The sequence below is a fragment of the Eretmochelys imbricata genome, chromosome 7, assembly GCF_965152235.1.
Source record: "Eretmochelys imbricata isolate rEreImb1 chromosome 7, rEreImb1.hap1, whole genome shotgun sequence".
NCBI classification, from domain to species: domain Eukaryota; kingdom Metazoa; phylum Chordata; order Testudines; family Cheloniidae; genus Eretmochelys; species Eretmochelys imbricata.
The window spans coordinates 119612506-119626762 of NC_135578.1; the positions used below are offsets into that span (position 1 = coordinate 119612506).

General features: G+C 46.3%; 1 protein-coding gene across 1 annotated transcript in view; it reads right to left on the reverse strand.

Annotated features, from left to right (window-relative positions):
- Positions 1 to 14257, reverse strand: part of CFAP58 (cilia and flagella associated protein 58) — a 95900-nt gene that overhangs the window by 13127 nt on the left and 68516 nt on the right. Inside the window, 1 exon segment of the mRNA XM_077822878.1 lies at positions 752 to 871. Coding sequence (XP_077679004.1) covers positions 752 to 871 — 120 coding nt within the window.

The following is a 14257-nucleotide window of genomic DNA, read 5'->3' on the forward strand; positions in this document are numbered from 1 at the left end:
AGCATATCCAGTTATTTTAATCTTTCCTAGTAAATCAATATTTTCAGCCTTTTGTCATTATTGCTATTCCCCTCTGAACTCCTTCCAACAGCCTGATGATTTTTTGGCAGTGAGGTGGGAAGAGCTGTGACTCTTAGGCCAGTGTTTCATGGAGAATGTAGGGAAATGTTGAATTATCCTTTTTTGACAAACATCAGAAATATTTGTTTAGGACAAGACAAGACTCGTAAATGAAGAAAATTATGCCCATTCCCCACAGTTAAAAAGTCTTTGGCATCACAGCTTAATGTGGAATATGGATGCATAAAAAGCTGAGAGGAAACGGCTGAACTGCTAAATAACTGTATAGCCAATTAACATCACAGGAAAACAAAGGTGTCTTTTGATACGCAGCTATAGTTTAGGAAGTGTCCTATTTTAAAGAGCTTGTTCCATTTTCCCTGACATTATTCTTTCTTATCTTTTCTCACTTGCTATCCCCCTTACTGCACTGCAGTATTATTGGCCAGGCTGCACAAAAGCAGTGAAAGCACTGTGAAGAATTACAGTCTTCTGAAAACCCCCTGACAGTGAAACATTTTTAACTCCTTGCCCCCACCTCCAAACAGAGATTGAGGCTCAGGTTCTCAGCACCAAAAGACTCCTTGGGAAGACAGCCTTCCCTGTGCAAAGCACTGATGTAGTCCTATAAGCATAGCAGCCCTTCAGATGGACTCCCTTTCTGATTAATCCCATGAAGGGCATCTCTTACTTTCAGTTGCTTGGTCTTCTCTCGGAGGGTGTGTCGGTAGAGCTGCAACTGTTCTGCCGCTTCGGGCCCAGGCTGCCGGGCCAAGATGTGCTTCAGCTCTACATACAGCTTTTCCTTTTCCTAAGAGACAAGATAAGCAGAACAGCAACAGTTCATAAGTGCTCTTATTTGCTGTCACAGTAACAACAGGACAACCTGTATTTACATCAACCCAGCTGAAAGATGCAAGTCAATCTAGCAGCTATTTGCAGAAACAAAGCTGCCTGTGTGTCAGGGTCTGCCTTGCTAGCCATAAGGTATTTAAAGTTGTTGTGATAGCAGTGGCATAGCTCATCAAGACAAACACCCAGCTAGTTCATACCAAGAATTAAATATTCTTAAACTCTGTCATCAGCAAACCTGCTTTGGCACAGAGGGTATAAAAGAGAGTCACCAGAAATATAGTCAAGGAGAAAATTACTTACCAGTAATTGTGTTTATTGTAGTCCCCTTCTCCCACCCCCATCACATTACACTAAGAGATATAGCTCCACCAACCGGGAAGTAAGGAGTCAACCAAACTGTCAATCACAGCCTGTATAAAAGAACCAGCCCGCCCAATTTCTCCTCCAAACAGAATCCTGCAGAGCAAATAAATATATAAGAGAACCAAACAACACACAGCACTAATTGAGAGAGCCCCCAAGGGGATGTGGGAGGAAAGGAAAATTAGGGATGACTATGACAAACACAATTACCAGTGAGCAATTTTTCCTTGTCATATGTCTTCTCGTCCCACACATTACAACAGAACCTATGCAGTACATGGATGTAACAAGCCATAAGTTCCCAGAGGAACTCCATGGCCACTAGAGGCTTTCAATGATGAAAGACTGCTTCTAAATATGGTTTAAGGTCTAATTTATTTTACCTGAGTAAATACGTGTATTATGTAAGGTCCATATCATGGCTTTGCACATTTCAATGGGGCTAATGCTTCACCACTCTCAGTGATGTTGCCACCTGTCCAGGTTTTCCCAAGATCATCCCTTTTTTGAAGAGGCTGTCCTGGGAAATTTGTAAATGTGTTCAGTACACACTACCAGTTGTTCAGTTTTATGGGCCTGGGATCATTCTGGATGTCCTGTTTTTTTGTACCCCAGAGATGGCAACCCAACCGCTCAGACTGAGATAATTATTATTATTTAATATAATCATCCTTCTACAAAAAAAAGACATAGCAGGCATCTAAGTTTGTTAGATAATGAGAAAGAATGATCCCCCTTCTGTATGCTGTGAGTGTAGAAATGTTCTTTTACCAGTGTTGCCACGTCTCTCAACACTTGGTGTTTTTCTTGGTACCCTGCTCCTGCGGTAAGGTGATTATGAGAATTTCAGCTATCATTTAAAAAACAAGTTTCTAGCCCTTGTGGTTGCAGAGAAAGGATGGAAAAATGTGTACATCCAAAAGGCTCAAAACCAAAACGCAAATAAAAAACTTTTTTAAAAATATCATTTTTAGGCCAATCTCGTGATTTGGGGGGGGGCCTGACTCACAATTTTAACACTTGAGGTTGTGCTTATCAAATGAAGGCTTAGAACTAGGGCTATTGATTAATTGCAGTTAACTCACACTATTAACTCAAAAAAAATAATCGTGATTAATCGCGGTTTTAATCGCACTGTTAAACAATAGAATCCCAATTGAAATGTATTAAATATTTTTGGATGTTTTTCTACATTTTCAAATATATTAACTTAAATTACAACACTGAATACAAAGTGTACAGTGCTCACTTTATATTATTATTTTTATTACAAATATCTGCACTGTAAAAATGATAAAAGAAATAGTATTTTTCAATTCACCTCATACAAGTATTGTAGTGCAAGCTCTTTATCATGAAAGTGCAACTTACAAATGTAGATTTTTTTTTGTTACATAACTGCATTCAAAACCAAAGCAGTGTAAAACTTCCATGAAAGTTTATGCCCAAATAAATGTGTTCATCTCGAAGGCGCCACAAGTACTCCTCATTGTTTTTGCTGATACAGACTAACATGGCTACCACTCCCCTCAGTCCTACTTCTTATTCAGCCAACTGCTAAGACAAACAAGTTTGTTTACATTTGTGGAAGATAACGCTGCCCGCTTCTTATTTACAATGTCACCTGAAAGCGAGAACAGGGGTTTGCATGAGACTTTTGTAGCATTGGAAGGTATTTATGTGCCAGATATGCGAAACATTCATATGCCCCTTCATGCTTCGGCCACCATTCCAGAGGACATGCTTCCATGCATCATGCTGATGACACCCATTAAAAAAATAATGCATTAATTAAATTTGTGACTGGACTCCTTGGGAGAGAATTGTATGTCTCCTGCTCTGTTTTACCCACATTCTGCCATATACTTCATATTATAGCAGTCTCGGATGATGACCCAGCACATGTTGTTCATTTTAAGAACACTTTCACACCAGATTTGACAAAACGCAAAGAAGGTACCAATGTGAGATTTCTGAGGATAGCTAAAGCATTCCACCCAAGCTTTAAAAATCTGAAGTGCCTTCCAAAATCTGAGAAGGACGAGATGTGGAGTATTCTTTCAGATGTCTTAAAAGAGCAACACTCCAATGCGGAAACTACAGAACCCGAACCACCAAAAAAAGATAAGGAATACTTGTGGCACCTTAGAGACTAACCAATTTATTTGAGCATGAGCTTTCGTGAGCTACAGCTCACTTACTCACGAAAGCTCATGCTCAAATAAATTGGTTAGTCTCTAAGGTGCCACAAGTACTCCTTTTCTTTTTGCGAATACAGACTAACACGGCTGTTACTCTGAAACCTGTCAAAAAAAGATAATCAATCTTCTGCTGGCGGCATCTGACTCAGATGATGAAAATGAACATGCATTGGTCCGCACTGTTTTGAATTGTTATTGAGCAGAACCCGTCATCAGCATGGAAGCATGTCTGTGGAATGGTGGTTGAAGCATGAAGGGACATATGAATCCTTAGCGCATCTGGCATGTAAATATCTTGCGACACCGGCTATGACAGTGCCATGCAAATGCCTATTCTCACTTTCAGGTGACATTGGGTTTTCTGGTAAGCAGGTCAATTGTACTGGAGAAAGTTGGCAGAAGGAAGTAGTGATCTTCTTTAGAAGTTGTTGAGGAAGACAATGGCCAATGAAAGTTAGGGTAGGGCCGATGAATGATGCAATCCTGACACAAAGAGCAAAGGAGAAGAGAGCATGGATAGAACATCCCCAGTTGCTTATCTGATCTGGAGAGGGAGCACTAGCGTGCTGACAGGGTCCAGAAAGGAGAGGAACTCAGGAGATACTGAACTCAGCTAATCCTCAGAACACCTGAAAGGCTAAAAAACATGGATGGAAAGTAAATAGAAAGAGTAGAAAGGGTGTGGGTCTGGTAAGAAAAGCAGGGCCCTGGATATCATGTCATCACAAGGTGAGTCTGGAGCCTGACAGACAGAAGAAGCTGTAGTGTTATACTGGGACTCCATGAGGCAGATTAGGAGACTGTGGGGCCAGTGAACTTCTGGACATTTTTTGTAGAAGATGCTTATCCTTGTCAAGTCTAGAGTCTAAGCACAAGGGAGCAAGCATTAGAAAGGATGCCTGCATTAGGTCTGGTCCTCTCATTTACAACAAGTTGTTTTGTATTTGGGGGCTCATTTACTGTATCTCTCTCTGTGTTTTTTTATCCTTTTTACTCATTTTTTAATTTAAAAAACTCATCTTCTATCTTATCCTTCTCTGCTCCCAGGAGAGCTGGAAGGGGAAAAGAAGCATGTTTGAACAGAAACAGAACTAAACGACAAGGAATGAATAAAGGGACCTAGATTTCCAGGTTGAAGATGACAAAAAGACTGAGTAGGAAGTAGGCAGGCTTGGTCATTTAGACTGGCTTTGATGAACATCCTTTTCACCTACCTGCTTCATGGATGGTGCATCTATCCTTATTGGGGATTCTTTTGTGGGTGTGAAAAAAGGAGACCTACAACAGTGTGTAACTGCTGTGCATGATCTATATTCATCACTCAACATTGTATGGTACCTGGGCCAAGATTTTCAAAAGTGAGGCGTGATTTGGGATCCCTCAACTTTTGGATGCCCAACCTTAACATCTTCACAGGGCCTGGTTTTCAGCACCTTCTGAAAATTGGGACCTTTTAAAGCGTATCTAGTTGAGCATCCAAAAATCACAAGTTACTTTTGAAAATCCTGGTCTTAAACTACGATAATTTATTCAGAGGTACCCCTTATAAGTTTTTATCAATGCCTGGTAGAAAACACAAAATCATCACTCATAAAGTGTGCAGATGACATAAAGTTTGGGGGAATGGTAAATAATGAAGAGGACAGGTCACTGATACAGAGTGATCTGGATTGCTTGGTAAGATGGACACAAGCAAACAATATGCATTGTAATATGGCTAAGTGTAAAATTATACATCTAGGAACACAAAATGTAGGCCATACTTACAGGATGGGGGACTCTATCCTGGGAAGCAGTGACTCTGAAAGGGGGCATGGTGGATAATCAGCTGAACATGAGCTTCCAGTGGGATGCTGTGGCCACAAGAGTAACACACTCCTCGGCTGTATAAAAAGGGAAATGTCTAATAGAAGTAGGGAAGTTATATTACTTCTGTATTTGGCACTGGTGCAAATACTGCTCAAATACTATGTCCAGCTCTGGTGCCCACAATTCGAGAAACATGATGATAAATTGTAGAGGGTTAAGAGAAAAGCAAGAAGAATGATTCAAGGATGGAAAACGTTCCTGATAGTGAGAGATTCAAGGCTCTCAATCCATTTATTTTAACAAAGAGAAGATTAAGGGATGACTTGAATACAATTTGTAAGTACATACATGGGGAACAAATGTGTGATAGTGGTCTCTTCAGGCTAACAGACAAAGATCTAACAAGATCCAATTGCTGAAAGCTGAAACTAGAGAAATTCTGACTGAAAATAAGGCATACGTTTTTAACAGAGAACATAAGTAACTATTGGAACAACTTACCAAGGGCTGTGGTGGATTCTCCACCTCTGGCAATTTTAAAATCAAGATTGGAAGTTTTTCTAAGGCTATCCTCTAGTTCAGAGACGAATTGATTTAGGGAAGTCCTCGGGCCTGTGTTAAACAGGAAGGCAGACTAGATGATCACAGTGGGCCCTTCTGGCCTTAAAATCTAAGAGGTGTTGTGATTTTTTCACAGAACAACTCTTCTGTAACCAGGCAGCCCACTGTAACATGAACTACAATTTGCACATGCAAAGCATTACATGGAACTTTCATTCTGCTGCACAGAGTTTCACTATGTCTCTAAAAGTGACTTCTAACATTTTTTGTTACTTTGGGTTCAAGCTTTTTGTATGTTTAAAAAGCAACAGCAAATGAAAAAGTGGCCTTGTGAAAACCAGGCTTCTCTGTGTTAACACTCCATCCCTGAATGTATCACAGATTTGTATTTTGGGAGCGTGTACTGGTAATTTGGATAAATATGGACCAGCTGATGGATTGAAGGTCTTATGTGCAATTGTTTTCCAATTTATTTCTCTCCTAACCTACTACAAGGGCCAACCAAGCTCTTCAAACATTGTGCAATGGGGTGTATAATAACCCCCATTTAGAGACAAAGCGTGCAATTCTATTATAAAGAGAATCTATCTCATGCAACAGAGACTCATTAGCTGTCCGATGTGTATTGTCTCCATAGTCCAGCAGTGGCAGAACCAGCTGTCTTGTAATGCATATCCTGTCCTTTATTGCTAAGTGCTGTCCATCTCTTTTATATCTAGTCAATTAATTTGTCACTGGGTTAGAAGCACCATATGTCAGGGAAACATCAAAAGAAAACCCTGTATACTTAATTCTTTCCTCATCAGCAAAAGTTTGTATTCACAGGTTGACACTTCAAAATATTCTAACATTTTAGCCAAGGATGCAACAAAATGTGACTTGTGTATCACGTTGTTTACCTTTCAAATTACTTTAAAAACACATATAGCTGGAATAAATTTAAGTCAGAATACAAAGTATATCTGATACTATCAGCAAAAGTGGTGCAGTTATCCCCACACATACATATTTGGGAATGCCTGGCAAAAACAAAGCAGCATAAAATAACTGAGAAAGAACCCTGAATTTTACAATGCATAGTCGGGGCTTGGGGATGGATGAGCTGAGGAATATGCAATGTAAACTACACCTGGGTATCTCCTTTATATCCAGCCACTGGCTGGTATACTGACTATATGGAGTTACCAGCCAGCGCTGTCTGACCCATCAGCAAATGGTATTCAAAGGAGTGCTGGTTTCAGTTGTGATATTTCCTGTACTGCAACCACTGAAGATGGCTCCCTGCTGCTGTTTGGACAGCAGCTGAAATTTACCCCTCCTCGCTCCCTCCTTAGTCTCCAGGGGTGAACCTAGTGGAGATGGGGCAGACAGAAATCAATCCTCCACCTACAGGAAGGCCATAGGGCTGCAACCCAGATGGTATTCCAAGTGAACACCTGGAGTAGTAGTTAAGACTCCTCACACCATTTATGCATGGGTAATGCTACAATTTAGTCACAGGTATTTTTAGTAAAATTCATGGACAGGTCATGGGCAGTAAACAAAAATTCACAGCCCATGACCTGTCCATGACTTATACTATAAACATCCCTGACTAATCTTGGGGGGGGTGGAGGGCCGCTGCTGGGGGGGCACCCTGGGGGCCCGCTGCTGAGGGGGGTCCAGGGCCATCGGCTCCAGCTGCCAGGGGCTGCTGAGCAGCGGCTGCTCCGGCCATCCCAGGACTGCTGCTGGAGGCCACCGACAGCGGCTGCTCCTGGGGACCGCTGCCGGGGGCCACTGACAGCAGCTGCTCTGCCCATGTAGCCTGTGGCAGGGGGTCTCAAACTTTTTCTTGTTCAGGCCCCGCACAACATGCTATAAAAGTGCCAGGGCCCAGCAGGGGAGGGGGGGTGGGAACTCAGGGCTCCAGGCCGGGGGTGGGGGGGGTGGCAGGGGACAGATCCTTGGGCATAGGCATCGTTTTACTTCTATTTGGGGGGGCAAGAGCTGGCAGGGCTCGAGCCAGCTCCGCAAAATGGGGTCCAGGGAGGGAGCGCTACCTCCACCCCCTGATTCACTCAGGAGGCCACCCAGCCTGTCTGGGCTCTGCGGGGATGCAACCAAAATATATAACCCAATGGGGGGGCTCAGTTCAAAAAGTTTGAATACCACTCAGGGTGCAGGGAAGGGGTAGCTAGGGGCTGTGTGCAGGCAGGGGGGTAGCTCACGGTGCAGGCAGGAGGTATCTAGGGGCTGTGTGAAGTGAGGGGAGTAGCTCACGGTGCAGGCAGGGGGGTAGCTAGGGGCTGTGTGCAGGCAGGAGAGTAGCTCAGGGTGCAGGCAGGAGAGTAGCTACGGGCTGTATGAAGTGAGGGGAGTAGCTCAGGGTGCAGGCAGGGGAGTAGCTAGGGGCTGTGTGCAGGCAGGGGGGGAGCTCAGGGTGCAGGCAGGGGGTAGCTAGGGGCTGTGTGCGGTCAGGGGAGTAGCTCAGGGTGCAGGCAGGGGGTAGCTAGGGGCTGTGTGCAGGCAGGAGGGTAGCTCAGGATGCAGGCAGGGGAGTAGCTCAGGGTGCAGGGAAGGGGTAGCTAGGGGCTGTGTGCAGAAAGGAGAGTAGCTCAGGGTGCAGGCAGGGGGTAGCTAGGGGCTGTGTGCAGGCAGGGGAGTAGCTCAGGGTGCAGGCAGGGGAGTAGCTACGGGCTGTGTGAAGTGAGGGGAGTAGCTCAGGGTGCAGGCAGGGGGTAGCTAGGGGCTGTGTGCAGGCACGGGGGTAGCTCACGGTGCAGGCAGGGGGTAGCTAGGGGCTGTGTGCAGGCAGGGGGGTAGCTCAGGGTGCAGGCAGGGGGTAGCTAGGGGCTGTGTCCAGGCAGGGGAGTAGCTCAGGGTGCAGGCAGGGCAGTAGCTAGGGGCTATGTGCAGAAAGGAGAGTAGCTCAGGGTGCAGGCAGGGGGTAGCTAGGGGCTGTGTGCAGGCAGGGGGGTAGCTCAGGATGCAGGCAGGGGAGTAGCTAGGAGCTGTGTGCAGGCAGGGGAGTAGCTCAGGGTTTAGGCAGGGGGGTAGCTAGGGGCTGTGTGCAGGCAGGGGAGTAGCTCAGGGTGCAGGGAAGGGGTAGCTAGGGGCTGTGCGCAGAAAGGAGAGTAGCTCAGGGTGCAGGCAGGGGGTAGCTAGGGGCTGTGTGCAGGCAGGGGAGTAGCTCAGGGTGCAGGCAGGGGGTAGCTAGGGGCTGTGTGCAGGCAGGGGAGTAGCTCAGGGTGCAGGCAGGGGGTAGCTAGGGGCTGTGTACAGGCAGGGTAGTAGCTCAGGGTGCAGGCAGGGGGGTAGCTAGGGGCTGTGTGCAGGCAGGGGAGTAGCTCAGGGTTTAGGCAGGGGGGTAGCTAGGGGCTGTGTGCAGGCAGGGGAGTAGCTCAGGGTTTAGGCAGGGGGGTAGCTAGGGGCTGTGTGCAGGCAGGGGAGTAGCTCAGGGTTTAGGCAGGGGGGTAGCTAGGGGCTGTGTGAAGTGAGGGGAGTAGCTCAGGGTGCAGGCAGGGGGTAGCTAGGGGCTGTGTGAAGTAAGGGGAGTAGCTCAGGGTGCAGGCAGGGGAGTAGCTCAGGGTGCAAGCAGGGGGTAGCTAGGGGCTGTGTGCAGAAAGGAGAGTAGCTCAGGGTGCAGGCGGGGGGTAGCTACGGGCTGTGTGAAGTGAGGGGAGTAGCTCAGGGTGCAGGCAGGGGGTAGCTAGGGGCTGTGTGAAGAGAGGAGAGTAGCTCAGGGTGCAGGCAGGGGGTAGCTAGGGGCTGTGTACAGGCAGGGGAGTAGCTCAGGGTGCAGGCAGGGGGTAGCTAGGGGCTGTGTGCAGGCAAGGGAGTAGCTCAGGGTGCAGGCAGGGGAGTAGCTAGGGGCTGTGTGAAGTGAGGGGAGTAGCTCAGGGTGCAGGCAGGGGGTAGCTAGGGGCTGTGTGCAGGCAGGGGAGTAGCTCAGGGTGCAGGCAGGGGGGTAGCTACGGGCTGTGTGAAGTGAGGGGAGTAGCTCAGGGTACAGGCAGGGTGGTAGCTCATGGTGCAGGGGGTAGCTAGGGGCTGTGTACAGGTCCGGGGGGCTCCCAGGGCAGCTCCCAGCTTCAGCGGGGGGGTGGGGGCAGGGCTCTGAGCTTCAGCCCCGTGCCACTCCCGGCTGGGAGGTGGCCACCGGCTTCAGCCCCACACTGCTCCAAGCTCAGGGGGAGGCTTCAGCTCCGCACCACTCCCGGCTTCCGGGCGCAGGGTGGGTGGGATGCGCCAACTTCAGCCCCATGCCGCTCTCAGCTTCAGCGTTGGGGCACCGGGTTTCAGCTGTGGGGCCCCGCAGCCTCCCTGAAAGGGCTCTCAGACCCCCATGGTCCGCAGACCTCTGGCTGAGAACTGCTGGCCTATAAGGCTAGCCTGCTTGCTTGCCTATATATATATATATATATCTTTTCTTATGGACTTCTTATTTTGTTATGAATTTGATTATTTGTTTTATTATCATAGATTTATAGGTTTATATTAAAGCATTTTGGCTGTTAACGCAAGGGACCTACAGACCACATCCTGTATGCTGAGCTATGGCAAAGTTAGCAGACATATGTTCGGGACCTTTCACCGAGATAGGTGGTGATGAGCTAAAGCATAAGGTTCATATATGGCTGCGACCTTTAACATAGCCAGATAAAGGATGTTTGAAGCAGGGTGGCATAGGGGGCTTCCTAAGTTCATACCTTATTGAAACTTAACAGGTAAACCACAAGGAAAGAACCAAAATAACTGGGTAGGACAGAAATAACAAATGTGAGAATGAGCTAATGTCATTAATATGTATGCATATGTCATCAGTACACACAAACTATGGAGTAAGTGTCCCCTGACATTTTGTGGGTGAGGAAACTAAGTCTGGACATAGAAGGAGGGCTCAAGTACTCAAGCCCTATAAGAGAGGTGACCCACCATGCCAAGAAAGTTTTTTTCTAAGCTTCCTAATTTCTAAGCTTACGGGTTCCTAAGTTTCGAGCTTCAAGGCTTCTTTGTTTATCAGTCTATAAGTCTGTTAGTTCTTAATTGTAAGTTTAAGTCAGTTAGTTAAGTAAAACTCTTAAGTTAGCTTCAACAGCTCTTAGGTCTGTAGCTTCTCCTAAGCTCTACACCTCCCACTCAAGAACTGAGGAACCTGGACATGAGCTTTCTTGGCACGCCAGAAGCAAGGCTGGTCCTTTGTCTCTCACCGCCAGGTTATCAAGGAAGGGTGTAAGTATATCCATCAAAAGCTTTAGCGTATAATATCACATGTATCTCTAAAACAATATTACTACATTTGTAACTCTAATTATTACTCCGTTTATCTCAATAAACATCTTTAAGGCTACATTTGTCTCAGGGTAAGTGCCCTGTCATACATCTCATCTCAAGAGTTCCTGCAAACTCTGTGTAGCCTGATTCTGGGAGAAGAACCTTATTATCTTCTGATCAAATTAACTGGTGAGCCTATAACCCATATTATCCAAATTAATAATATTAACTTCCTAAAATCAGGCACACTGGTCCCTGGGACCAGCCACACTGGCTGCTACTTGGGCGGTCCATGGGGTCAGCTGCTTGGGCAGCCCTGTGGTCAGCCACACTGGCTGCTGCACAAGTCATGGAGGTCGCGGAAAGTCAGGGAATCCGTGACTTTCCACGACCCCCGTGACAAACACGGAGCCCTGTGCATGGGTCTTGGGACACATGATCCATGGAAGTGCAGACCCAGTAAACCCTTCCTTGTCACATTACAAACTACCCCTCTGTGCCAGACTGCAACTGTAACACACAGGTGGAAAGGTGGCAGATTTGGAGTTTCCCTACAGGAGTTGAAAGCAGTTGGAAAGCACAGGTATTTGCTTGCATTAAGTAGGGCAGGTCTCAGTGGCAATACCCCTGCCTATTGAGGAGGTATGGGTAAGATCCACGAGGCTTCCCTGTAATTCACAGAAAGAACAGGAGGACTTGTGGCACCTTAGAGACTAACAAATTTATTAGAGCATAAGCTTTCGTGGGCTACAGCCCACTTCATCGGATGCATAGAATGGAACATACAGTAAGAAGATATATATATATATACATGCAGAGAAGGTGGAAGTTGCCATACAAACTGTAAGAGGCTAGTTAATTAAGGTGAGCTATTATCAGCAGGAGAAAAAAACTTCTGTAGTGATAATCAAGATGGCCCATTTAGACAGTTGACAAGAAGATATGGTAACTTCCACCTTCTCTATATGTATACATATATCTTCTTACTATATGTTCCATTCTATGCATCCGATGAAGTGGGCCGTAGCCCACGAAAGCTTATGCTTTAATAAATTTGTTAGTCTCTAAGGTGCCACAAGTACTCCTGTTCTTTTTGCGGATTCAGACTAACATGGCTGCTACTCTGAAACCTGTAATTCACAGAGTTATTGCTGCTTAGCTTTCATGGCTAGGAGAAATGTAAGTTCCTCTAGCTCAGAACTAGGCCCCAAAAGCTGAAGTCTTTATACAGTCCTTTGTGGGCAAAATTCCCACCAAAGTCAGTAGGAGGCTAGAGCTTTGTTCCAGGATTGGGCTCATTGTTACAATTATGTACCGTTAGTGATGCAGGCGAATATACAGCTACGGCAAAGTGATGAGACCACATTCATTGTGCGTAAGCAGTGCACATTGGGAGTCTCAGATTAGGGGTTAGAGTCAGTCTCCAGGAGTTCTGAAGAGGATTTCAGTGCCTCTTTGGTAGCTGCTGTATAATTTGTGTAAGTAAAACAGAATTATTTTAGAACAATCTTATCAGTCTGAGATTTGTTTTCCAGGAGAGCTCAGAGGAGCCCACAGATCTGCCTTTAGGCTATACTCTGACAATATGTTTCTGTGTCTCCAAGTCTCTGTCCCATTTACCCTCCCGCTTTTATTTCCTTCCTCTGAATATGAACTAGCTGCTGTCTTAGATTCCTGCATTCCCCTGGCCATCTTACTCTGCACTTGCTCAGTGAGAGGAAATCATTTCTTCTGTAGAGATCTGACTAGGTATTTGGCAAGTTCCAAGGGACTGATTCTTCAGACTCCCACGGTCATCAATTTACTCACTCTGTGGTCAGGCAGAAGCACCTTACCAAGCACTAAAGATATGTCTATATCCGAGCTGGAGGTATAATTTCCAGCTCAAGGAGACATACCCACGCTAGCTCTGATCCAACGAATGCCCTAGAATGTGGCCGTGGGCAGGGCGAGCAGTGGCAGGGGCTAGCCTCCCCAAACACAAGCCCAGGGTCTTGGATGGGGTTGTATTCAGGGGAGCTAGGCCCTCCCACCACTTGTGCTGCCACAGCTACACTTCTGTTTTTAGGCACTAGTTTGATGAGAGCTAGTGTGGGTATGTTTACTGGAGCTGGAAATTACACCCTCCAGCTCCAATGCAGATGTCCTCTAAGGGCTTGTCTACACTTACAGCACTGCAGCTGTGCCGTTGTAGCACTTAGTGAAGACGCTACCTACACTGACGGGAGAGCTTTTCCCATCACCCCAGTTAATCCACCTGCCCGAGAGGTAGAGAAGCCCTCCAGTCAACATAGAACTGTCTACACATGGTTAGGTTGCTTTAACTGTGTTGCTGAGGGTGTGGATTTTCCATACCCAGGAGTGATGTAGTTATACCGACATAAGATGGTAGTGTAGATCATAGAATCATAGAATATCAGGGTTGGAAGGGACCTCAGGAGGTCATCTAGTCCAACCCCCTGCTCAAGCAGGACCAATCTCCAACTAAATCACCCCAGCCAGGGCTTTGTCAAGCCTGACCTTAAAAACCTCAAAGGAAGGAGAGCGTAGGTAACCCATTTCAGTGCTTCACCACCCTCCTAGTGAAAAAGTTTTTCCTAATATCCAACCTAAACCTCCCCTACTGCAACTTGAGACCATTACTTCTTGTTCTGTCATCTGCTACCACTGAGAACAGTCTAGACCCATCCTCTTTGGAGCCCCCTTTCAGGTAGCTGAAAGCAGCTATCAAATCCCCCCTCATTCTTCTCTTCCGCAGACTAAACAATCCCAGTTCCCTCAGCCTGTCCTCATAAGTCATGTGTTCCAGTCCCCTAATCATTTTTGTTGCCCTCCGCTGGACGCTTTCCAATTTTTCCACATCCTACTTGTAGTGTGGGGCCCAAAACTGGACACAGTACTCCCGATGAGGCCTCACCAATGTCGAATAGAGAGGAACGATCACGTCCCTCAATCTGCTGGCAATGCCCCTACTTGTACAGCCCAAAATGAAGGCTAAGCCTGCTTCACATAGTAGAAATTACTGCTGCCAAAAACTGCTCATTTTGCTCGCTCTTCCCATGGAGAAAAGACTGTCAGTGACTGATATCTCAGCTCTTTGAGCGACATTCCCTTATATTCCCAGAGTGCCACTCAGCCATTACTGCAGTCAC